General features: G+C 43.9%; 2 protein-coding genes across 9 annotated transcripts in view; both read left to right on the top strand.

The window, feature by feature from the left end:
• The window catches only part of LOC138742254 (serine/threonine-protein kinase PAK 2-like), a 133,571-nt gene extending 127,173 nt beyond the window's left edge, over positions 1 to 6,398 (top strand). For all 7 annotated transcript variants that reach the window (XM_069896376.1, XM_069896379.1, XM_069896377.1 and 4 more), the window contains 4 exons: positions 47 to 146; positions 922 to 1,118; positions 3,900 to 4,037; positions 5,320 to 6,398. In XM_069896376.1, coding sequence (XP_069752477.1) covers positions 47 to 146; positions 922 to 1,118; positions 3,900 to 4,037; positions 5,320 to 5,406 — 522 coding nt within the window. In that variant the 3' untranslated portion in view covers positions 5,407 to 6,398. The remainder of the gene's footprint in view (positions 1 to 46; positions 147 to 921; positions 1,119 to 3,899; positions 4,038 to 5,319) is intronic.
• A 9,198-nt stretch (positions 6,399 to 15,596) lies between these two features.
• LOC138742251 (aquaporin-12-like) overlaps positions 15,597 to 26,458 on the top strand; it is a 16,469-nt gene continuing 5,607 nt past the window's right edge. Inside the window, exons 1-3 of one of the 2 annotated variants that reach the window (XM_069896373.1) lie at positions 15,597 to 16,349; positions 19,290 to 19,406; positions 22,835 to 23,617. In XM_069896373.1, the coding sequence (XP_069752474.1) occupies positions 15,746 to 16,349; positions 19,290 to 19,406; positions 22,835 to 23,025 (912 nt within the window). In that variant the 5' untranslated portion in view covers positions 15,597 to 15,745 and the 3' untranslated portion in view covers positions 23,026 to 23,617. Of the gene's footprint in view, positions 16,350 to 19,289; positions 19,407 to 22,834; positions 23,618 to 26,458 lie in introns of those variants that run through there. The other variant, XM_069896374.1, reaches the window with a different exon arrangement.

Below are 26,458 nucleotides of genomic sequence, written 5' to 3'. Positions count from 1 at the left end.
TAATCAGAAACATACTGTACCCAGACTTTGTCTTTTCTCTCAACAGTGCCTGCAAGCATTGGAGTTCCTTCATGCGAACCAGGTTATTCATCGGGACATCAAAAGCGATAACGTGCTGCTGGGAATGGATGGATCTGTGAAACTCAGTAAGTAATGGTTTGATTCGCATTGTGCCGAAGTTCACATCCCTGCCATTAGAGAGAAGCAGGATTTCACGATTCCTTTACTGTCATGTAACAGTACAGAACATGTAATAGTACACAAAATTGCCGATCATAAGGCAAACAAAGAGTCACCATTAGTGAAACCTGGCACCCCTTACAGTGCGAGAGAAAGAGAAGCAAAAGAGAGTCCCTTCAGAGTCACTGGATTCGCCTTCAGTGCTCCTCCTGCAGCCTCTGCAACTGCACAGATTTGAGCTCCTAAACCTTAGATTACAAGAAACTTTCAAATCCTTGAAAATAAAAAAACCCACGCACTGTATAACTGAAATAAAAGCAGAGAATGCTGGGTTTACAGCAGGTTGAGCAGCATCTGCATAGCTAAGGTTAAAGCCCCTTCACCTGTCGAGTATTGCATTCAATTTTGGAGCTTTACTGTTTGGCCACCGTTTTTTTGCTTTGAGATTCTAATTTTGACGGTTTCTTGTGCAACAATCGATGTCAAAAATAGTGGTCAAGCTCATGACAGGATGTGCAGTTCCTCCAGTTTGCTGCACACCATTCCATACATTGACTGGTTGAAAAGGAAATGCTTAAACTAGAGGGGAATTCTACTCTGAGGTGTCACCCATTGAGGAGTAAAATTCTGAAATCTGCTAAGTACTTCACTTGAAAAGAAATCTCCATTTGGTTTAAGCACACATTTAAAATTACTTGTTATCTTAATGTTAATGGTCTTGTGTTCTTTGTGTCCAAAAAGCCGACTTTGGCTTCTGTGCCCAGATTACGCCAGAGCAGAGCAAACGCAGCACCATGGTAGGTACACCTTACTGGATGGCGCCGGAGGTGGTAACGAGAAAAGCTTATGGTCCCAAGGTTGACATCTGGTCGTTGGGAATTATGGCCATTGAAATGGTTGAAGGAGAGCCCCCTTACCTAAACGAGAACCCGCTGAGGGTGAGTACTTCCACTAATCACCTGCATTTTAAAGCGATGAAGCATATTGTGTCTTTTTAAGACATTTTACCTCGATGAATCACACTGCAGAAGACGAGGCTTAGAGATTGTCAAGCATTTTATAAAAGATTCTTTGGCATCTTGGCTTTGTCCAAAAATGTGTCTCAATAATTAAGAGTTAACAGAGAATAAGTGTGTGGAATGGCTAGACAACTGAGAGAATTGGTAAGGTGTTTGGGGTAGTGGGTGGAAGAGTTTCTTTGTCTTTGGGCCCAGCTAAAATTGCAGAATCCTATCAGATCTTGTCCTTTTCTCTTTCTCTGTAAGTTCCTCTAATCATCACAAAATGTGAAACAGGCCATTCGATCCAACATCCATGCTGACCAATGGGCATCCATCTGTATTAATCCCAGCCTTAGTCTTTACTGCTTCACTGTCTTAGCAATTGTGGACACAAATGCTGTCCGTAACTCTGCTTCCACCATTCTTTCTAGCAGTGTGTTCCAGCTGCTTGCCACATCCTGGGTGAAAAAGGAAGCCTTAGTTACCCTTTTTATCTTTTACCTCTTACCCAAGATCTTTGTCCTCTAGTTTTATCTACCTCTGACAATGGGAATAGTTATCTGCAGTCTCCCCAATCTGAACACCACAACTATGGTCCCACTTAACCTTGTCCACTTCCTGAAAAACAGACTGAGCCTCTTCAGTCTCTATCCCAGACAACATCCTGGTGAATCTCCTCTACACCCTCTTCACCATTACACTCAGTTCAAAGGTCAACCAAGCTTGCACAAGACAGGTTGATTTCCACGGCCATGTCCAAATCCTATAATTGAATAACAAAATAAACTAAGTGAATATCCATCCTTTGTTCCTGAGCTCTCCACCTGTCATAAACTACCATATATTTCACGAGTTGCGAAACCTCAAAAAATCTCTCAAAAAAAGGGGGTCAGCTTCTACGCCAGATATACTTTTGAGACATTAAATTCAGCTCAAAATTCAATCTACACTGATCTGGCGTATAAGCCAATCCTTGAAAAAACCAATTTGTGTATAAGTTGACCCTTGAAAAATCAAAATAAAAACCTGACTGCAACAGATTTTCATTGACATTTTTATTGAAACCATCAACACAATTAGCACCCTTCAAAATCGCTCTCGATATCATTGTCTGAAGCAAAGATGGCAGCCAGCACATCCATACTTTCACTGTTTAAACACTCATCAAATGGGTCCCACTCTATATCTGATGGGGCAATTTCAGCCTCATTGTCAGTATCCCATAACAGATCATCTTCCGTGCCATCAATTGCACAAGAGATACCGCACTTTTTAAACCATTTTATCACAATCTTGACTTTAACTTTGTCCCATTCCTTGAGCATGAAGTTACATAGCACATCAAGTGATTCAGCATGCATTGCCCCCGACTTTTGTAAACTACTTTTCTGCACTCGACATCCATGTATTTCATTCCTCACGCACATGATCTTTGAATGGTTTGTTCAAGCAGACATCGAGAGGTTGCAATATAGAAGTCAAACCACCTGGGATAACCACTGTTTAAGTATTAGTGTTTTCAGTTAAGTGGCTACAAAACACACCCCAGACTGTTCTTTGCATAACCCTGGCTGCCTGTTCCGCACATTGTCTATCTATAGTTTGACACTGTTTTCATCCATCCACCCTTTTTCAGGAAAATGTACAAAAATACCTGCAGGGAATTTCATTTTTGTTTAATTTTGCATTTGAAGATTACCATGGGTCTTAACTTTATCCTGTCGGCCATGCGCGATAACACCACAGTAAACCTGGTCCATCATGGGCTGTACTTTTGGTTTGCACAGTTTTAATACATTTCCATTCCACTGTCTATTGCCTATCATGTCGAAATTCATGGGGGTTTCGTCCATGTTTCTGATATTTACCAATATAAACATGTTTCTGCTGGTTACATATAATAAACTGGTGAAAATGTACAACTTTATGATCAAGATTTTTTTGGTAGTTATACCATATTTTTCCTGTTCATGAAATGGTTGCCCCAGCCTCAAAATCAATCCTGTGGTCTGGGTGTGACTTTGTGCAGTGCAGTGCAAATGTACTTATTTTATTTCAGGTGACTATGTAGCAATCTTGCCTCTGTTCACGTAACCATTCTGCAACATTTTTCCAACTCTGGCCAACGAGTAATTCCTTTTCTCAACGAACATGGCCTTTTTAGTATGTTTCTTAAAGTCTCTCTTCCTCCAATCTCTTACCAACTTCTCATGCGCATCAAATTTTCTTGCAGCTGCCCAGTTGTTGGTTTTCTTGGCCATTTCTATCACTTTCAACTTAAAGCTCACTCATATTTTTGTTGTGTGCTCCATTGTGTCGATGGACCTGTCGCCAAGCATAGCAGATCAATCATGCGATTTATGGGGGTCGATATCTACCCGGTCAACGGCCTATCTCAGGAATTGCAAGCTTTGGGGGTGGACATATGCCAGTCAACGGGGCACCTCAGCCAGCCAGAAAATGGGGGTCGACGTTTACGCCAGATATACTATAAAACGAGGCTGAAAAAGGGGGTTGATATATGCCGGTCAACTTATACGTCAAAATATGTGATACTTTTATGGGGTGCTTTTACCCATGCCAGTGACAAAATAATTTGGAAGGTATTCATTACTTAAATTTTTATGCTGTTCCTCTGAGCTAATTGGTCTTTTTGGAGATAAGAGGCAAGTTGGACTTGATTGATGTCCAAAGTTCATTTATCCATGTATGCTGCAGGCCTTGTACCTTATTGCCACTAATGGGACTCCAGAGCTGCAGAATCCAGAGAAACTCTCAGCGATTTTCCGTGATTTTCTGAACCGTTGCCTGGAGATGGATGTGGAGAAACGTGGCTCAGGAAAGGAATTACTGCAGGTATTGATCATATCTTGATTTTATTCAGACCAGTATCAATCCCTCCAAATGAGAAACACAGATGTTAAAAACTTCAACAAACTTGAGAAATGGTGGGTTTCAATGAAAAGTCCCGGACTGAAACATTGACTGAAATTTCTATCCAGTAGCTCATTGTTTGGTCAATCTCTCCGAATGTTTGGATTTATTTTGCATGAAAATTCACTGTGATATCTCCCTAGACCCAAGCAGAACTTTATTTATTTGCACATGTGTGTTGGTATTATTTATTCCTCATGCCATCATTCAGCATCATAAATATTTATGAAGGATCTCCTTGACTCCCGCTCATTGATGACAATTTCACCTGTTTATGTCCTGTTTTCCTCAAAATTGGACAATTCATTCAGAGAAAACTGGGCAAATGGAGACTGGGAAACTTCTCCCTCGATGTGGAAACAAGTTGGTGTATTTCGATTAACAGAACAGTGCAGTCCAGGAACAGACACTTCAGCTCACGTGTCTGCCGAACAAGATGGCGTTAAACTAAAACTCTGCTCCCTGTACATGATATGTATCCCTCTATTCACTACATTTTTCTGTGTCTTAAACTCGACTACTGTATCTGCTTCTACCCCCATCTGTCAGTCCATTCCAAACACCTACCACTTTTTTAAAAAAAATTGCACCTCCTTTAAACTTCAGCCTCCAATCCCCACCACCCCTTCCCCCACCTTCTTTTAAACTCATGTTCTCCAGTGTGTGATGTTTTTACAGTTGGAGAATAATTCTGTCTATCCTATCAATAGCTCTCATAATTTTATAACCTTCCATCAGGTCTCCCTTCTCCCTCCACTCCAAGAAAACAGCCCAAGTTTGTCCAACTTCTCCTTATTAGCTCATACCCTCTAATTCAGGCAACATCCTGGTAAATCTCTCCTCTACCCTGTCCATAGCCTCCATATCCATGCTTTAGTGGAAACGACCAGAACAGCACACACTATTCCATGTGTAACTTAAACCAAAGTCTTCTATAGCTGCAACGTGGCCGTACTTTTGTAGTCATTGCCATGATCAATGAGGGCAAGCATTGACTTACATTACCACTTCCAAGGAGCAGTGGACCTGGAGCCCCAGATCTCTTTGTCCTGTACCTCAATGCTGTCAAGAGCCCTGCCATCCACTGTATACTTGTGCATTGTGCTAACTGGTGACTGCTGTGGGCATCTGTCAATGATTTCAATGCACTGTGATGTTTATTCACTCCACTCACCACAGTCCTCTTTCTGGCTTTGTCCCACAGCATCCGTTTCTGAAGCTGGCCAAGCCCTTATCCAGTTTGACGCCGCTGATTTTGGCTGCCAAGGACGCAATGAAAAGCAACCGTTAGCTCGCCTCAATGACTCCTCTCTGCTAAACCCCTTCCCCGCCCCCACCCCCAACAGATTCGGAATCAAGTATTACTGTCTGCATTGAAATGTTGGAGAAGCTGGCAGATCTCACTCAGGCATCGAACAACATCACCAGCCAACCCACATGATCAAGGTCAATGCTGCTTTTATAGTTTTCAAAAAGAAAAGTCCCTTTTCCTTCCCTCCACTTTTCAATACTTGAATTGCAATTGAAAGACTGATTCGTCTCCTCCTCTGTGTAATCTGGACTTCTCCCAGCATACAGTTCTGCAGTTGCTTGTCTCCTATGAACATTATGTACTGTATCGGGTGAGCAGGGGCTTTGGGATGTTCTGCTTAATGCCTTTTTTTGTATATTATGTAACTCCGTGGCGATTTGCATTAGAATTCAGGAGAGAAATGGCGTAGTTGTTTGTACTAACATTCTGGAGTTCTGATGAGTTACTAGCATTGACTGTCGGGGCCAAGATACCAGCTTCCTCCATGCCTGGGATCAGTGTGATTGTTATTTTGCTGTAAGTCACAAAATGCCTCTGATTGGTGTGGACACTCAAAGGAGTTCAATTTTTCTGTGGCCATAATCGGGCAGGAATGTTGGTGGATTCAGAACTTGCAATCAGGCACTTTGCTCAAATTAGCCTAATTTTTCTTTTTGCAGTGGGACCTAATTTTTTTCTGCATTGGTGCCAAATTCCCTTTGTTTGTATTGCAGCCACAACCATGCATTGAATTGTCTTGATCTTGGGTGCATTCATTGATGCCACACTGACTGCGTTAGGGCTTCTGTTGGGAAACTGATTTGGATGCTAGTGTTGAATCTGGTTGAGCAGTCATCAGACAGTACTGTGAAGAAGCAGTATTCCCATCTGATGTTCACAGATGCTACATCATGATGGCCCAGGTCCCATATGCCTTTCAGTGCCCAAGAGTCTTATTTATTTGCATTAAACAGAACATTGTTTTGATTTTATTTTCACTGGTGTTTTTTTAAAAAAAAAACTGCCATGTGTTTACATTAATGGTGGGTAATGCTTCAGGGTTCTGTAGGATGCATCCTCTGTGCACACCTCATTCCAGGTGCACCTACAGAACACCTAGCCTGCATACACCCCATCATCCTACACTGTATCCCATGCACATACCTCTTCTTTTCTCCCCCCACCCCCCCCCCCCAACACCTCTGCTACTGCACTGCTCCCAGCCTCTAGAGATACACTCTTTTGGGTGGGGGGGGGGGGGGAAGAAAACGCATTATTGCATTGCAAACTTGCAACTGTGGATCACTGCACAACCAAACCTTGTGTTGAGCCGCACCTCAAGCAGAACACTGCACATCCCACCTCGTGTGTAGCATCATATACTGTAATGGGTGCGAACAAATGACCATCAGGAATGTAATTTGGGACAAGTGGATGCCAGGTCATGAGGAACAGTATTTTATGTCTCCACACATTGCCAGACTTCTGAAAGTGTTTTCCAGCTATCATTACGGAGGAAAGAATGGAGGACTTCAATTACCTGTGGCTGCTGTTCCACCCTGACCTGCATGTCAAAACTCTGCACAAGAAAATGATGCAAAAATGCAACCGTTCAGCACATCGTGACTGGCAAACTGTCCAATGGAAAATAACTCGTTGACAGCTCTCAATAGGAGTGTTGGTAAATTCTGTGGCTCATAACTGCAGTATTAAATGGAGAAAATATAACAGAAAGGTGAACATATCTATTGAAGTGCCTAATAGTAAAGTCTGATATTTCTGGGATTATGGGGTTTTAGACACTTTTCTAATTAATACTAAACAAAATAAAATTTTTAGATAACACAAATGTGTAATTTTTCTGTTTGCTTTGATTCTGAGAATGAAACTTACAAGAGGAACCTCTCAACCAGAAGGCATGTTAGACCTTGAAAAGACTGGGAGGCAATGGGAGGATCAGGTAAACGCTGTATGGTTTATTTAGAGCCTCCAGACTTTGGTGACTATACCAATCTCAGCGAGAAATTGACTCCCAAGGAAAGAATCAAATGCAAAAATATACACAGAATTTGTATGGTCCCCATACAAAATAAAAGTTGTAAATCTGGAATCAAGCATATTTTGCCAGTGTTCAGCTTTAAGGAAGAGTCTTCAGGGAAGGAAGGAAATTTGGGATTGAGGAGATTGGGTGGGAGTTTGAATTTAAAGTCTAGGCAGTTGACAAATCGGCCAGTTGTGCTGTGAAGGAAAGGAACTACATGCAAGAGACTGCATGCGATACACAAAGGTGCTGGGGAAACACAGCAGGTCATGCTACATCCATCCATAGGAAGCAAAGGGAAACGTTTCAGGCCTGGGCCGTCCATCAGGAATGTGTAAAAAGCAGGCAGAGGGGCAGAATAAAAAGTGAGGGGAGTGGGGTGAGGAGAGGAAGGAGGAAGGGACAGGGAAAGAAGGACAGGCTAACAGGTAAGAGGTAGTAAGTGGATACAGGTGGGCAGGAAGAAGAGAAAGAAGATGAGGTGGCTAGGGGAGAGAGCAGAGGGGAAAGAGAGATAAGAGAAGAAAGTGCACTTTGTATTGCACTTTATACCAACATCTGCAGATTTTCCTGTTTAACTCCAAAGGTGGGATTGGAGAAGTATGGAGATTCTGGAGTGTAAGATTGATTGCTATAACAGAAAGAAGAAGGCTCGACCCTAATGAACGTGTACGCCCCCAACTATGATGATGAAAAATTTATACAGGACATTTCCCTATAAATGGCGGAGGGGAATGAAAATATTCTAATAGGGGACGACTTTAATCTATGTCTGGATCCTATGCTGGATAAATCCACAAAATGGATAACTAGGACCAGGGTGGCGAAAGCCACCATTGACTACATGAGGGAGCTGAATTTGATAGATGCGTGGCGGAGAAAGCATCCAAGAGAGGGATTACTCATTTTACTCGAAGCAACATGACCCCTACTCTAGAATAGATTTTTTTTCTAGCTTCATCCCATTTGGAAGGTAGGATCATGGAAGCCGAGTATAGGGAAAGGCTTCTCTCAGACCATTCCCCCTTGGTTTTGACTATAGATATGCCAGATAAGCAAGGCACAGCATTCAGGTGGTGTCTTAACAATTTGCTGTTGAAAAAGCCGGAGTTTTGTAGTTTTATAAGAACTCAAATAGCCCTGTTCTGTAAGGACAACTGCACCTCTACTCCAGAAAAATTTCTTCTGTGGTGTACTTAAGGGGCCCGATAATTAGGTTTATAAAGACAGTCAAGAAAAATTATATGAGGGTAGTGGAGGAATTGGAAAAGGACATTACCCAATTAGAGAAGGATTTTCAGGAATCAGGCTCGGAGGACCATTATTGAGCTCTCACAAACAAGAAATTAGAATATAATATACTTCAGACGTATAGTATGGAGAAGGCCATTATGAGGTCGAGGCAAAGCATTATGAGTCAAGGGAGAGAGCCCACAAAGTCCTCACTTGGCAGTTGAATGCAGAACAAACCTCTAGAACAATTAATGCAATAAAATCAGGGAATGGCCAGGTCTTGTATAAACCAAAGGAAATGAATGAGACCTTCAGGGAATTCTATGAAGGATTGTATAAATTTGAATTAACTGGGGATCCCAATCAAATGGACGAGTTCCTGGCCAGATTAGATCTCCCACACCTGAATCCAGAGGAACAGGCAGGATTAGATCTTCCTTTTACAGAGGAAGAGCTGGGTAAAGCATTGAGTGTGCTACAAGCAGGAAAGTCTCTGGGGGAGGACATTAATTTTGCAATGTCTGTGATTCGATTTTTAAAGAAAAGCTGCGGTAACGTTGACTTTCGAGGGTGGAGCTTGCTCTGGCGGTACCTTTCCTCTCCCAACCACAACAACATGCTGGATCCTGTTCAGCATTGAAAATCAGGCCATTCTGAGAGTCAAGTTGTCAGCAGAACTATGCTTCATGAAATATTAATGAATACGTGGACCCTGGATCCAGGCGCAAAGCTTTGTGTTTTTTTAGCTTCGAACCATGACCCTGGGGACTGGAAGGTCGTGGACATTCACCTTCAAGTGCTGTGGCCACCAGAACTGGAACTGCCACCAGTACATTCGAGCCCACTGTTCAGTGAGGAAATCCAGTTTGATGGAAAACAATGACCACAGTTTGTGAGCAAGTCACTTTCAGATCTATCCAGCAATCCTTGTACGAATGTGGCCAAGACAGCGAGAACCTGCACTTCTCTCATCCGGCCTGAGATGATTCCTCCCACCAAGTGTCAACAGCCTGTGTGAGAAGCAGAAACATGTCCGAACCCATGAGAGCGACAGAGCGGCCCTTATCTGTGCGGCAATCTTGCATCTCTTTATTTGATGGGGCCCCTCACCTCGATTTCATTTTAACAGGAGACGGCAGATGCTGGAATCTGAAGCTGAACACAGTCCGCTGAAGAAAGTCTGGTTGGCAGGTGCTGAGATGAGGATGAATCGGTGACTGCGGATGAGAGCAGGAGATGCCCAATGCGATGGTGGTTGGGCAAGTTGGGAGACGATGCACTCTGTCCCTGGCATACACAGAGCTGGTGGATCCAATAAGTGTTTTTTTCATGTTCTCGGTACCAGCCCGAATGCGCCTTCCTGCAGCTGCACACTTCCACCATGAGAAGGAGCTGCAACACCAGTCCAGCATCGTGGAAAAACTTAATTACCTCTTGAGTCTGCCGTGTGCGATTCACCAGTGATGAAGTTAATGCCGATGTAGATTGGCCTGGTATGCCATCTTTTAATGGGAAGTGTGGAAGCCACATACTGCATTATTATAAAATGGGACCAAAATCAAAAAGTCCTTCAGCAAACTTCATGTCACTCACTCTAGGTAAGTCTTTACGGGCTTTGGAGATGGATAATGATAACGAGTTTATTGTTATACAACTGAAAATCTTAATGCAGCCAAACATCTTTTTTTTAAAAATTGACTCCAATACAAGACATTAGATTACCCCAGTATTGAAAGATAATAAATATGAAGGGCAGATCGGTAATAAATATTCAGTTACAGTTAGTGCAGGATAAAAGTGGTGTTTCATAGCGCAGACAGGACTTTTTGTGAGTTTAGGGTTAGGGTTGTTTGAAGGCCCTGAGGAGCCATTGGAAAGAAAAACTGAAGGAAGCAGTGAGAAGATATTGTGACCAACGAGACCGGGGTCCTTTGTGATGTGGGCTGCCCTCTCGAGGTGGCACCTCACGTAGATGGCAGATCAGAGCCCGCAATCGGCCTGGTTTTTGTTTGCTGCTTTCTGCAACCTCCAATTACCAAAGCAGGCTGTGATATATTTGACCATATGCCAAATCTCCACAAACTTCTCAGAAAGTGCAAGTGTTGGAGTACCTTCTTCACAGTTGCCCCAATATGCCAGCTCTACCTTTGAAGGTATAGACCCCCAGGAAAGTGAAGGATCAAGTCTCTCCCGAGTCTGATTTGGACATAGTTCACTTGTTTGTAAATGGGCTGCATTCTCAGCACCAAGAAAATGAATTAATACATTTCCTTTTTTTTTTTAACTTTATTTAAAATTATATAACATGAATAAAATAAAAATTACATTTAAAGAAATAATAAAAAATAAGATAATAAAAATTAGAATCTTCTTCTTCTTTGGCTTGGCTTCGCGGACGAAGATTTATGGAGGGGGTAAAAAGTCCACGTCAGCTGCAGGCTCGTTTGTGGCTGACAAGTCCGATGCGGGACAGGCAGACACGATTGCAGCGGTTGCAAGGGAAAATTGGCTGGTTGGGGTTGGGTGTTGGGTTTTTCCTCCTTTGTCTTTTGTCAGTGAGGTGGGCTCTGCGGTCTTCTTCAAAGGAGGTTGCTGCCCGCCAAACTGTGAGGCGCCAAGATGCACGGTTTGAGGCGTTATCAGCCCACTGGCGGTGGTCAATGTGGCAGGCACCAAGAGATTTCTTTAGGCAGTCCTTGTACCTTTTCTTTGGTGCACCTCTGTCACGGTGGCCAGTGGAGAGCTCGCCATATAACACGATCTTGGGAAGGCGATGGTCCTCCATTCTGGAGACGTGACCCATCCAGCGCAGCTGGATCTTCAGCAGCGTGGACTCGATGCTGTCGACCTCTGCCATCTCGAGTACTTCGACGTTAGGGGTGTAAGCGCTCCAATGGATGTTAAGGATGGAGCGGAGACAACGCTGGTGGAAGCGTTCTAGGAGCCGTAGGTGGTGCCGGTAGAGGACCCATGATTCGGAGCCGAACAGGAGTGTGGGTATGACAACGGCTCTGTATACGCTTATCAAGTCTCTCCCGAGTCTGATTTGGACATAGTTCACTTGTTTGTAAATGGGCTGCATTCTCAGCACCAAGAAAATGAATTAATACATTTCCTTTTTTTTTTAACTTTATTTAAAATTATATAACATGAATAAAATAAAAATTACATTTAAAGAAATAATAAAAAATAAGATAATAAAAATTAGAATACTACATCATTAAATTACACAAATTAACCCCCCCCCCCAATAATTATAACACAACATTAATCGTCTAATTTAAAATTAGTCCAACCCTCCCCCCAAAATAAAAAGTGAAGAATTAATTAACAATGTTGTAAATAAAATAGAAAAAACCCCACTTACAAAAAAAGGATAAAACTTAACAACAAAAAAAATTACTAACAACAAAAAAATTCAATACTAAAATAATACCCTTAAACATATATTTAAAACAAACATAATACATGTATTTAACAAATGAAATCCACTTTAAAACTAAGTTCAAATATTAAAATCATATATCAACCACATATCTGTTATACAAAAAATCATAATTAATAATACATAAATACAGAATTTCCATTAATACCAAGTTTCCTTTATAATTCATCGAGAGAGCAAAAACATCCCTTAGAAAAACAATCAGATAAACTTTTTATTCCCTTCCCCTCCCCTTATATAAAAAAGAAAAAAAGAAAAAAAAGTTCAAACTCTTATAAAATTCTCCATATTCTTCATTTATAACATCTTCAAAATTCTCTATCGAAATTAACTTAATTTTATTAAACTCTTCTCCCTCAATGTATTTGTACTTGGTTTTCTTCTTTTTCTTCTTATCACCTTTCCCCTCATCTTCCTCTTCATCTAATTCAACATCCTCAGTTTTTGACTTATTATCTTCTGTGACATCATCCTCTTAAAAAAGAGAGAAAAAAAGAGAAAATAAACCCAAAAAAAGAGAGAAAAAAAAGAAGAGAAAAAAAATCCTCCTAATTCCCTCTCAATTACAATCAGAAAACAAAAAGAGTTAAAAAAAAATTATTTATTAAAAAAAAATTTAAAAAAAAACCTTCACTTCTTAACCCGAAAATTAAAAAGAAAAAAAAACAGGTCGGAGGTCACGACTACCTCCTCCTGTTTAAACCGCCCAAAGCGGTAACTCCCCCAAAATATTGGGTGTGAGATAACTCACAGGTAGCTGATGACTTCTGGAAACTAGTGCCCACCCAGTTCCCTCTCCCAACTCTCATTTCATTAAACTATCATCATTATTTAAACTATTTAAACTCTTCTCAAAAAAAAAGATAAAAGATTTATTTTTTTAAATCAACGTTACCACTTAGGTCACCATTGCTTCCATTTCTTTTAAAAATCTGGATCCCACCTTACATCTCTACTCTCTTTGAAGACCTTGAAGGACTACATTGTTCCTGAAACTGCATGATTGGTAGAGATTGAGCAAAGTCCATAGCCTCTTTAGGATTGTCAAAGAACTTTGGCTGATTTCCATCCTGAAAAATCTTCAGTACCGCAGGATACCTAAATGTTTCCTTATGTCTTTTTTTCCACAACCGTTCTTTCACAGAATTAAATTCGCGTCGTTGAAACATAATTTCTTGACTCAAATCTTGATAAAAGAAAACAGGAGAATTAATACATTTCCCAGGTAGAGTTCAAACAATACTCATCGGTGAGTGCATTGAAACGTGACTGTGAAGAAACATATTTAAATTGTAAATCGTGCTGTCCAGCCGTGTATTTGACCCAGAATAGCTGGCATGAGGAAATTCTGGTGCTAATTTGTCCAATTAAATGAGTGGACAATAAACCATAGCTTCACACTGTTTGAATAAGGCAACATGAAGTGTGCAGCAAGGCGGTTTATATATTAGTAGAGAAATAGAAGAACTGCAGCCGCTGGAATTTTGAGTGAACAATGAGAAGCTGGAGTAACCCAGGAAGTTAGAGAAATGCACTGAAACATGTTGGTTCAGGACACTTGAGAGATTAGATCACCCAGAACTTCGGGGTGGTACGATAAATAAACATGTTTAAATTGTGCCATCCTGCTGGGTATATGGCCCAGATTTGCAGTGCATTGAGGAAATTCTGGTCCCAATCTTGAGGGTCCAATTTGTTACTATGATCTGGATGTAAAATGGCCAATGCAATGGCAACTAACACCTCTGAGCCCAAACCAACATTAGTCTCCATTACATCTCCCTCAACAGCATCGCCCTTCACATTGTGCTCCCTCGCTGTGCAGATGTGTGCAGTCTTACCTTGCCAACCTTCACTGGAACTCCTTTTATTGGAGCTCCCCACACTTTTCTGGCAGTCGCCTGTCTACTTCAGGAGAGAACCAGAGCCGCCAGCATCATCCAAGCGGCTGGAAGATGTCACCAAGGCCTGGGCTGCGACCAAGATCAGCGGTTTTTTCCAAGATAACCAGATCAGGACATTATTAGGGAGCATCAGCGAGCTCCTGGAGGTGGAGGAGGGAGGCATCTCCAGGGGGAGAAAGGGAAGCATCCACAGATGCTGTCAGGGAGTAACCCCAAGAAAGGCCACCTGCACACGAGGGCGGCGCGGGATCTCAGAGTCCGGGGAGAGAGTGGCACGGGGTCTCAGAGCCGGAGGAGAGGGCGTCGCGGGATCTCAGAGCCAGAAGAGAGGGTGGCAAGCCGGAGGAGAGGGCGGGGAGAGCGCAGGTCAATTCCAAGGGATCGGTAATTTGGATCAAGCACAACACTGGCTCCAACCCTGGAAAAGTGTGACGGCGTTGGCGGCAGACATGCGCTGAGGGAGGTACCTTATAAGCACCGTCAAACACATTGCCATCCAGGGATAAACAGGGAGATCGACTCTGTCCCCAGAATAAAAAAGGTAACAGTCATAATGCCCCCTCCCCCCAACTTGGTGCCAATCCTGTTGCCACCTTTAACTTCTCAAAAGAGTACAACTTTCTTTTCCAAAGAAAGTTGGACCTTCATTAATTTGATCTATGCTCGATCGATTTCTGAAAAGAACCATTGCAAAAATGGCCCGGATAGAAACCCTTGGAGCTGTTAAATCAAAATAAAACGAGAAGTGTGAAAGTTGTGGGTCTGGGGGAATATTCATTAAACCTCGCTCTGTCAAATTCCATAACAATGTTCAGCATTGCTCAATCAGACTGGCAGAACTTTAGCGCGAACACTGGTGTTTTATGAAGAAAACGGCGAAGCGTTTAATTCAGAGGGTGTTTCTGTGCATTTTTTAACAGGGGTGGGTGTACGCCGATGTCAGAGGAAGCCTTAGGGCACCATTTAACATAGATAAGGGGTCAACCAATTGGTCAGAGGGATGGCAAAGTTCTACTAGAAATTGGGTCTGTGGATGTGGCTCTCACTCTTGGGGAAGAACCTGCTCATCAGGTGTGAGGTGTTGTCAATACTGCTGAATGGTCCATTCCCCACCCCAGCAGTCTTCCTTTCATGTGAGGATCCAAGATGGAAAGGATGCAAAAGGGTCACAATGTAGAAGTTGACAGACAAGGAAGGGGGCAACATGGCCCTCATCCTGAGGACCACCTTCGTGTGTGGCTGTTCAGGTTGTGCGTGGAACCAAAGTACTAGGGCACCAAGTGCCGCCATTGCAGAAGTTATACCTGTCCCAGTTGTTGTGAAGGATGGGCCGGGGCCTGTTACGCACAATGTCCCAGTCAACCAGATTTTGGAGCACCACCAATCCTTTGTGGAAAGGTTCTTCCAAACCAGACCAACACCTTTGACCACAATGTCAGTACTGGACGTCCTGCAGTCCCTGAAAGACAAACACTTGTTGCTGGAAAACTTGGAGAAAATATATCCTCTGGCAGCAGCAATTAGACGCAGGAATTCAGATGAATCAGTGAGTGCCAGGTGTAAATGATCTGTTGATGATTGATCAACTGTTGCCTGGTACACGTGTATTTATTCTCGGTGTCCTTCACCTTAAGGAAAATGCACACTTTTCCACTTAATTTGCTTTAAAACAGTGTCAAGTGTTGAGAGTCTCACAGAGAGAGTAGAGAGCAAGCCATGACTGGGCTTAACATCTCCTGCGGGTACTTCTTTGCTGTACTGACTCTCTGTGAGATAGTCAGGGCGGTATCCAGAAGGCTCTTGCCGCCTTGGATCTACTCCACTGTACTGGTAGAGTTGGCTGCCTGTTTCCAACTGGGGGCTTGCTGGCTTGAGCTCAGGATGTTGGTGGTTATTGGCCTGTGGGTGGGTGGGTTCGGGATGGACGTGGTCTTGACTCTACTCTTCGTTCTCTCTTTGATCCTTGAAGCCACTCGGGATGGTGCGCAGGCCAACCCTCTGATCACTCTGCAGGAGCTGCTGCGCTCCAACGCTCCACTGCTAGCCGTCGGCCTGAGGGTCTTGTCCCAGTTCGGGGGCACACAGTTGGCTAGCTTAGCCACCCGAGCGTTCTGGTCCTGGGAGCTGACAGAGTTCCATCTCATCCAGAACATGATGGCTGTGAACTGCAGTTCTGCCATTCAGACGTCCATCTGTCATGCTGCCTTCATTGAAGCCACTTGTGCCTTCCTTTTCCATTTGGTTGTGATGAAGTTTGAGGGAGATTTTCGATACAGGATTCTGTCCAAAGCTCTCACAGTCACTGCCCTGGTGTATGCAGGTGAGCCTCCATTCAAAGAAAGAATATCTGTTGATAGCATGTTTGACTGTTAAGTTGCTCGTTGTCCATTTGAAGGGCCGAGGGAGGGGTTAGACTCACAAATCAAACAAAACTGCAGGAATCATACCGGAAACTGCAGATGCTGGAGCCTGAAGCAACAAGCAATCTGCTGCAGGAGAGAGAGGGAAAAGAGGTCAGCTGGAATATGAGTCATACAGGATGGAGGGAGGCGATGAGACTGGAGACAGCTGCTGGCGCTGAAACTGGATCAGAAGAGAATGAGACAGCAGTGGGGTAATGAAAGCTGTTGGGTAAGGACAGATGAATCTGAAGAGGGGAGGGATTGGAAACCCATATGAGAAACTTGAAATACCAACAGAAAATGTTGGAGTCATTCAGCAGGTCCGACAGCATCTGTGGAAAGAGAAACCGATTTAGTGCATCAGGTTGAAGACCTTCATCTGAAAGGCCTTCAGTTTCAGAGAATGTGAAAGGGATTTGGGCCAAGCACAGGCAAACAGGACTAAACTGAGATAGGACTATTGGGTTGAAGAGTCTGTTTCTGAACTGTACAATTCTGTGAAAGGTGTTAGTCTTGGTAGCAGAGAGGGTGAGGGGTGGAAGGACATTGAATGGAACAAAAAAATTTCCTGATAGGGCAACATAATGTGGCCTTTGAAAGGGAGTTAAACTCTCTTATCTGTAATATGTTGCTAATGTTGTAAAATCTAGGTAATGTATAATCCTGGGTGAACGTCTACAATCACCTCAGACAAGTTTGCAAAAGATTTTAGCATTGCAGTTTTGGTATTTCTCCAGTGTGAAACCTGATCAGTTGAGTTACGCAGGTTCTGTCCTGATACAAACTAAAACAAAGAGAGAACATATTTAAAATCTACAGGTGCTGGAGATATAATTAAAAAAAACAGAACTCAGTGTAGGTACTCAGCAGGTCAGGATGCGTCTGCAGGAAAAGATGGAGTTAACATTTCAGACTGAAGAGCCCTCATTACAAACTTCTTTAGAAAGAAAGAAACTCAACTACAGCTGGAGAACATTGAGAGCTGGGGTCTGCTTTGTGCTCGGCTGGAAGATGGGGTGTTGTTCCTTGAGTGTGTGTTGTGGCAGTGCAGGAGGCCACAGACACGGAGTAGGAAGGGAATTAAAGTGAAAAATAAAAATTATCTGCTGGAGGAGCTTGGACACTGAGTTTAAGAGTAGGAGCACCATCTTAAAAACTGTTCAAGACATTGTTAAACAAGGTGCTGGGCCAAGTGCAATACACAGAGGCGCTAGGAAACTCAGCAGATTGAGCATAGGAAGTAAAAAGATGAGCAACGTTTCGGACCTGAGCCCGTCCAGCAGTGAGAGACTCTCACAGAACTCAGAAGAAAGGAGGAGGGTAGGCATCCCTGAAAGAGACTTTGCCACTGAATAAACAGGGAAGTCTGCAGATGCTGTGGTGAAGTGCCAAGAGATAACCTGATAGAGATTCATAGAATCATGAGGTAGATTCGCATGAGAAATAGTCACAAGTAAACAAGAAGACTGCAGGTGCGGGGAAAAAACTGGAGCAAAACACAAAGGAAGTGTGAGAGTAACTCAGCGGGTCAGAATATCTGTGGAAGACAAATAGACAGTCGATGTTTCGGAGGATTCTTGCTATTCCTGATGAAGGGTTTCTGTCCCGAAACATGAAACTAGCTCTTTGTCTTTTTCCATGCAGCTTGACCTGGTTCCTCCAGCATTCTGTGCATTGTTAACTAGTCCCAGTCTTTTCCTCAGGGAAGGGGAGTCTAAAACTAGAGGATGTAGATTTAAGGTCAGGGGGAAAGATTTAAAAGGGACCTGAAGGGCACCTTTTTCACATAGAGGATGAACTGTCAGAGAAAGTGGTAGAAGCGGGGACAACTAGTTCTAAACATGTTTAGACGGGTACATGGGTTGGAAAAGTTCGAGGGGTATGGCCCAAATACAGAGAAATGAGATTAGCTTGATCTTAATTTTTTTTAAATTTAGAGATTTAGATAACTCTTCCACGCCCAAATACACACGTGTGACCAATTAAACTACTGACTCCAAAAATCTTTGTAATGTGGAAGGAAACGGGAGCACCTGGAATAACCCCACGCAGATGTGGGACGACATGCAAACTCCTTACAGATAGCGCTGGATTCAAAAATTTAATTTTTATTTTAAAAAATTTAGACAAGTCCATGCCACTCAATTTTCACCCAATTAACCTACATTCCACAGTGCATTTTGAACAGTGGGAAACAATTGGAGACCCCTGGGAAAATCCACAGTCACAGGAGAACAAACAAACTCCTTTTAGACAGCGTGGGATTTGAACTCCAATTCTTATAGCTGGCGCTGTAATGGCATTGTGCTCACCACTACACCAACCGTGCCACTAACCACAATGTTATGTAAACCACATTGTCAACACAGACAAGTTGGACAACATGGACAAGTTGGGCCAAAGGGCCTGTTTCCATGCAGACCATGATTCAAATCTGACGGCATTCAACAGGTTAAATGATTCCCCACGTTGGGGGTGTTTAAAACCAGTGGTCACAAATAAGGCATCACCCAATCAGGACAGAGACAAGAAGAATTACCTTGGCTGGGGTTGGAGAATCCCTGGAGATCTCCATCTGAGTGGGTTTAGAGAATTGGTTGAATATATTCAGGACTGAGATCAGTGGAATTTTGGATATTATGGGAATGATGTGTGGAACCATCCCTGGAATTTGGCACTGAGGTAAAAGATTGGCTGTAATCATGTTGAATGGTGGGAAAGGTAGGAGTGACTCTCTTGTGGGGGATGTGGCCTGGAGCTTGTTATTTGGCTTTTAAGTGTTGGCCATGCTGTGTGATAGAGGTTTTAAGGTATTACTATGCCTAATGTCTAATCTATGGTTTCAACCCCCTCTATAGCTGGCCCATACACCACAGCTCTATTTAACCCAGCACTCTCATTCTCCGTCACATTCCATTGTTCTGGGAACACATTATCAGAATACATGATCGTCTATTGGCTTGGCCCCTTCATTGGTAAGTACCAATATCCCTCTCTCTTGCATGAGGCCTGGTGGATTCAGGCTTCAGCCTGACTCTGCCCTGCATTCACAGAGGTTGGTGCCCTCTGCTGGTCTGTCTGACCGTGACATTAACATTGCACCATGAAAATAAAAAAATTTAAAAAAAAAACAAAAAACATTGCACCATGGATGGGACGGCAATGACTGTATGATCCTGTTCAAATGTCTTTTTCTGTTGTTAACATTAATGTCAATAGCAGGAAAACACATGGAACACAGAACATCAGAATCAGAATTTATTGTCATGAACGAGTCATGAAATTTGGTGTTTTGTGGGAGCATCGTTGTGCAAACATACACATTATAACCATCTTACAGCATTAAAAAAATAATTGTGGTTGAAAAGTAAGGCAGTGTCTTTGGTTCATTGATTATTCAGGAATCTGATGGCAGCAGGTAAGAACCTGTCCTTGTGCCACTGAGTGCTCGTCTTTAGGCTTCTGTACCTTTTTTCCAATGGTAACAGAATGAAGAGGGCATGGCCTGGATGGTGGGGGTCTTTGAGGATAGAGGCTGCTTTTGTTAAGACCCCCCCCCTCATGTAGATGTCCTCAATGGAATGAAATCTGGTGTCTGTGATGTCATAGGCTGAGTTAACAACCCTCTGGAGTTTATTCTTGTCCTGAGAGTTGGTGCCTCCATACCAGGCAGTGATGCAATCAGTCAGAATGCTCTCCACGATCCACCTGTTGAAGTTTACAAGAGCCTTCGATGACATACCAAACTGCCTCAGACACCTCACAAAGTATAGCCACTGGCGAGCCTTCTTTATGATTGCATCAACGAGGAGGCTCTAGAATAGATCCTCGGAGATGTTGAGACCCAGGAATTTGAAATTCTTGACCTTCTCCACTACTGAGCCCTCAATGAGGACTGGGTCGTGTTCCCCTGACTTTCTCCTGAAGTCCATAATCATCTCCTTGGTTTTGCTGATGTTAAGCACAAAGTTGTTGTCGTTACACCATTCAATAAGCTGATCTATCTCCCTCCTGTATGCTTCCTCATTGCTATTTGTGATTCTGCGGACAACCATGATGTCATCGATAAACGTAGATAAATTGGAATTGTGTCTGGCCACACAGTCTTGGGTGTATACTGTCACATCACAGGAACACAGAACAGTTCAGCACAGGAACACAACAACACATCACAGGAACACAGAACAGTACATCATAGGAACACAGAATGGTACAGTACAGAAACAGGCTCTTCAGCCCACAATGTCTGTGCTGAACATGATGCCAAATTAAACTAGATCCCTCCTGCCTGTACATTATGCTTACTCCTCCATCCCCTTGTTTGTCTGGAAGCCTCTAAAATGCCACCATCATATATGCTAACACCACTACAGTCAACATTTTGGGGAGAAACTCTTCTTCAGGTCTGAGAGGTTATGAAGACCATTCTCTCATCCCCCACCCCACTGTCCCATCTAGTTACCATCACCCTCATATGGTGTCATCAATGTCCTTCAGACACGTCTACACCATCACCCTCCCCTCACTCCTGACTCCATCTGCCTTTACCACTCCCCCTCAACCAACCCCCCATCCCATCCCCATCGACTTCCACCCATCATTCTCCCAACTCCATCCTTCCCTCTCCCCCCACCTGGCTCCATCTGTCTGTCATCCTCCACCCCTTCCGGATCCACCTATCACCTACTGACCCCTTTAACACTGCCTGTTTCCCCTCTCCTATTGTCAGACCTGAGGCAGTGTTCCAGCCCGATATGTTGACTGGCCAACCCTGCCTGGATTTAGGGGAAGGTTCTTTTTCCAGCATTTGATCTGATGTTGGGTGACTTCACAGTAGATGAGGTCGATTCTGAGTACCCCAGAGAACGTTGCCTCTGACTGGACCCCGTTGCCCTGTTCCCTCATTCATGTCGCCCTGCCAGTAGCTGTGGGGGAGTCTGGGTCATCAGCTGAACAGCATCTTATGCCGTGTAAGTGTGTCTTTATGGAAAAATGAGCTTGTGTAAGTAAATGAAACACCAGATATTCCAGTGCTTATTGATGTTTGGATTGACATAGTCGCCTCAGTCAGGTATGTGGACTGCTGGGTTTTCAATGACAGGTGCTCGGTAAACAGAGTGGTGATGGGCAAATGACGATTAAAATTAGGAGGAAAAAAATTTTGCAGGATCCATCAAGAATATAAAGTAATCTGTAAGAAATTCCAATCCAAAGGGAATGCAGCTCTGTGTCATAGAGCTCGGAAACTCAGTCCTTGCTGACTGTTTACACCGACCCTACACATTACCTTGTTTATTAGACCACAGACTTGGTGTGAAATTTGGCCATTCCAACGTGGCAATTTACTTTCATTTTCAGTTCCTTCTCCCCGTAACTCTTGATTTTCTTCCCAATTAAGATCTCAGTCTTGAATATGCCCAATGACTTGTCCTCCACAGCATCCCACAGATTCACCATCCTCTGAGTAAGGAAATTCCTCCTCATCTCTGTTCTAAAGGGATAATTTTGTATTCCGAGGCTGTGCCCTCTGGTCCCAGACTGCAGGCCACTCTATCTGGGCTTTTCAGTACTTGAAGGTTATTCTTAGCCCCCCCCTTTCTCAGCAACTCCCCCCGGATTCTACCCCTCACCCACACACCAGGGACAATTGGCCATGGCCGATTAACCTACCAACTCGCGCACTTTTGGAATATTGGAAGAATTTTAAGCACCCAGGGGAACCAATATGGATCACGGGGGAGAAGATAACATGTCCCCATCACACTGGAGGTGAAGGGCGAAGCTGGGTCTGGCACGTTGCGCCACCTGCTTCACTAAATTAAACTGAATCAAATCAAATTGAATAGTTTACCTGAGACAGAGTGAAAAATCTTATTTTGCCTGCTCCCTGGGCAAGTCAAATGATACTTAAATACAATAGGCAGTGCGAAGTAAACCAGAAGAATTGAGCACAGTGTTACAAAGAAAAAGAATGAAAGAGCAGTATAATTCAAGAAACTGTCAACAGTTGGGAAGAGCCAGTCCTTGAATATGGTATATATATTTTTTAGACATACAACCTGGTAACAGGCCCTTCCGGACCGTGAGTCTGTGCTGCCCAAATACACCAATTAACCTACTAACCCCATGTGTTTTTTTTAAGAGGGTGGAAGGAAACTGAAGCACCCGGAGGAAACCCATGCAGACACAGGGAGAACATCCAAACTCCTTCCAGTGCTGGATTTGAACCTGGGAACCTGGGTTGCTGGCACTGTAATAGCTTTGTGCTCACCGCAATGTCGCCCTTAATGCATCCCTTGAATATCCACATAATCCACCTCCTTTCTAGCTCTTCATACTGTCGTTACCTGTTCTCCAACTTACTCCCAAGATCTCTGACTAACATTAGACTTATTTGTTGCAGCAACAACTGTGGCCGTCTTACTCTTCAATGGAAACATTCCTCTGTTATTCTCCAAGAATCTCATCTATTCCCGGCAGTCTAAGTACAAAGTTCCAAAAGGAAAATCAGCATTTGGTCCAGGAGAGAACAAGGCAGCTAATGGCCAACAGGCAAAGAAAAGAGACCCCCAGAAGAAGGCCCGTGAAACATAGAAGATAGGAGCAGGAGTAGGTCATTCAGCCCTTCGAGCCTGCTCCGCCATTCAATGAGATCATGGCTGATCTTAAAGTTCAGTACCCCGTCGAAGGATTCGAAGTACATTGCCTGGACACTTTGCAGATCAACTGTGGATTTTAAAGGGGAAAGGGATAAAAACTTAAAAGAAATAATCATTCAGTGTGGGAACTGAGGTCCCGATGTGTTAGAGGGAGAGCAAGAACTGATGAGTATGAGGGAACTGGTTCTGTACTGAGTGAGTCAGGTGTCAGATACTGACCTCAAATACAGTCTTGTATGTTTAACTCCATTCACTGCTCATTTGCACCGACTAAGCCACAGAAGTAAATTGTCCTTGTAATTGAAAAGAAGCAGTGGAACTCCCTGCTGAGAGGGTGCATTGGTCATAACATTGGTGAAGCTCTCAGCTTCCTCTATGCAACTGGGACCAGGCAGCAGATTGAAACTAAAACCAGGGGCAGCAACTGCATAACATCAAAATAGGTATCAGCATGAAGAATGGAAAAGAAATTGCTCACTGTTTAATTAAGCTATATCCTACAACAAGAATGCAGAGCTGGACGAAAGGAGACAGAAGGAGAGGGGAAGAGGGTGGGGGCAAGAAGAAAGGAGACAGAGAGAGAGGGGAAGAGGGTGGGGGCAAGAAGAAAAGAGACGGAGGGAGGGGGAAGAGGTTGGGGCAAGAACAAAGGAGACAAAGGGAGAGGGGAAGAGGGTGGGGGAAGAAGAAAGGAGACAAGGGGATAGAGAGAGCGAGAGAGGTGGGGTGGTGGGACCTTACAGAAATGGGGAAAGTTGGTTAATATTGGAGGGGGCCCAGATGGAAGATGAGGGGTTGTTCCTCCAATTTGCAGGTGGTCTCAGTTTGGCAGTGTAGGAGATCATGGATAGACAGGTCGGCAAGGGAATGGGGGAGGGGGGGGGCGGAATTGAAATGGCAATAAAATTGTTTCATTTTGCCTTTCGGACTGACATCATTGGTTGATCATATGACCTCAGTATAAATAAAACATGGGCCACGTGTTGTACACAGGCTTTGGCTTAACATTTATGGTGTGTTCCTGGGATCAAGAACACTGTGAATATCAGTGCATTACACCCATTCAGAGCCAGCTCTTCAGCGCTTGACGTCCTGCTTTGCGGAAACTGCCAAAATGTTTGGCCTGGAAGTCAGCCTGAAGAAAACTGAGGTCCTCCATCAGCCAGCTCCCCACCATGACTACCAGCCCCCCCACATCTCCATCGGGCACACAAAACTCAAAACGGTCAACCAGTTTACCTATCTCGGCTGCACCATTTCATCAGATGCAAGGATCGACAATGAGATAGACAACAGACTCGCCAAGGCAAATAGCGCCTTTGGAAGACTACACAAAAGAGTCTGGAAAAACAACCAACTGAAAAACCTCACAAAGATAAGCGTATACAGAGCCGTTGTCATACCCACACTCCTGTTCGGCTCCGAATCATGGGTCCTCTACCGGCACCACCTACGGCTCCTAGAACGCTTCCACCAGCGTTGTCTCCGCTCCATCCTCAACATCCATTGGAGCGCTCACACCCCTAACGTCGAGGTACTCGAGATGGCAGAGGTCGACAGCATCGAGTCCACGCTGCTGAAGATCCAGCTGCGCTGGATGGGTCACGTCTCCAGAATGGAGGACCATCGCCTTCCCAAGATCGTATTATATGGCGAGCTCTCCACTGGCCACCGTGACAGAGGTGCACCAAAGAAAAGGTACAAGGACTGCCTAAAGAAATCTCTTGGTGCCTGCCACATTGACCACCGCCAGTGGGCTGATAACGCCTCAAACCGTGCATCTTGGCGCCTCACAGTTTGGCGGGCAGCAGCCTCCTTTGAAGAAGACCGCAGAGCCCACCTCACTGACAAAAGGCAAAGGAGGAAAAACCCAACACCCAACCCCAACCAACCAATTTTCCCTTGCAACCGCTGCAATCGTGTCTGCCTGTCCCGCATCGGACTGGTCAGCCACAAACGAGCCTGCAGCTGACGTGGACTTTTTTACCCCCTCCATAAATCTTCGTCCGCGAAGCCAAGCCAAAGAAAAAAGACACATATGGAGATGCATTACTGAGAGCAGAGCTGTGAGGGGCCCTGGTAAAGAGCTCCGCCCAGCACAAGGATTGGAATCACCGAGGCACAGAAGACTGTGGAGCCAGTCCTTAGGCAAACACATCAAAATGGTACACTGATTCCACAGCCAAAAAAAACACGTCAATGGTTACTCCCTCAGAAACCTGAGGAAATTTGTTGTCTCCAATATCTCTGTCCAACTTTTTCTGACACACCAGAGGAAGTTTACAGTTTAGATAGATCAGGATGGGAACTGCTCTGCCTAAGACTGAAAAAAGCTGCAGTGTTGAAAATGCAGCTCGGGCCATGAAAATCAACCTCCCACCATCGGTTCTGTCTATTCTTCCTGCTGTTTTGCTGATATATTGAAGGGATCATCCTGCTCAGTCACACTCTCTTCTTCCTGCATCGTCCCCCACTTCTTACCACAGGCAAAAGATACATGTGCATAGAGGGAGAGGGAAAGAGGATGACAAAGGGTGGGGGCAAGAAGAAAGGAGACAAAGGGATAGAGAGAGCCAGAGAGTTGGGCTGGTGGGATCTAACGGAAATGGGGAAAGTTGATATTAATGCCATCCGGTTGCAGACCCTCCAGATTCAAGGACAGTTTATTTCCTAATGTCACCAGTCTTAGATGATTCTCACACTACCCTTGCCCTGTTTTTACACCTATATTTTTCTCTCTTCCCTGTCCCAAGTTTTGTACTTTCTCAATGCCCTGCACTGTATGACTCAATGTCACTACTCCTTACATTTATTGATCTCCATTCCAGTACCTGCTGTGTGAGCTAGACTGTCACAAAACAAAGAATTTTCACTGTATTAGCACCATTATATTCAATTCAATATTTGGGATCCTTTTTAACCCTGCTTGTCAAGGCCATTTCACGTTTATATCACGTTTCAACCTCACTGGACTTGTTCAAAAGCAGATGCTTGGCCCTGACATAAACTTCCTTCTTATTTCTCATCAAATCCTCAATTTCCTGAAATAACCAAGTTTCCCTCATCTTAACCATCTTTACCTCTTACCCTAACACACACATGTTGTCTATGAACTTGAACGATCTCATCTTTAAATAGCCCCACCTATTGGACTGTAACACACAAGTGTTGGAGAAACTCAGCAGGTCACGTAGCCTCTGTAGGAAGCAAAGGGTAACCAAATGTTTTGGGCCTGGGCTCTTCATTAAGATACAAGAAAAAAGCAGGTAAGCATCTGAATAAACAGGTGGGGGGAGGAAGGGGCAAGGAAAGGAGCACAGTCCAATAGGAAAGAGGTGGATATGGGTGGGAGCAGAAGAGAATAAAGT

This window comes from Narcine bancroftii, chromosome 9 (genome assembly GCF_036971445.1).
Source record: "Narcine bancroftii isolate sNarBan1 chromosome 9, sNarBan1.hap1, whole genome shotgun sequence".
In the NCBI taxonomy this organism is placed as follows: Eukaryota; Metazoa; Chordata; class Chondrichthyes; order Torpediniformes; family Narcinidae; genus Narcine; species Narcine bancroftii.
Note: the sequence above shows the minus strand (reverse complement) of the source record. Positions and strands in the feature narration are given on the sequence as shown.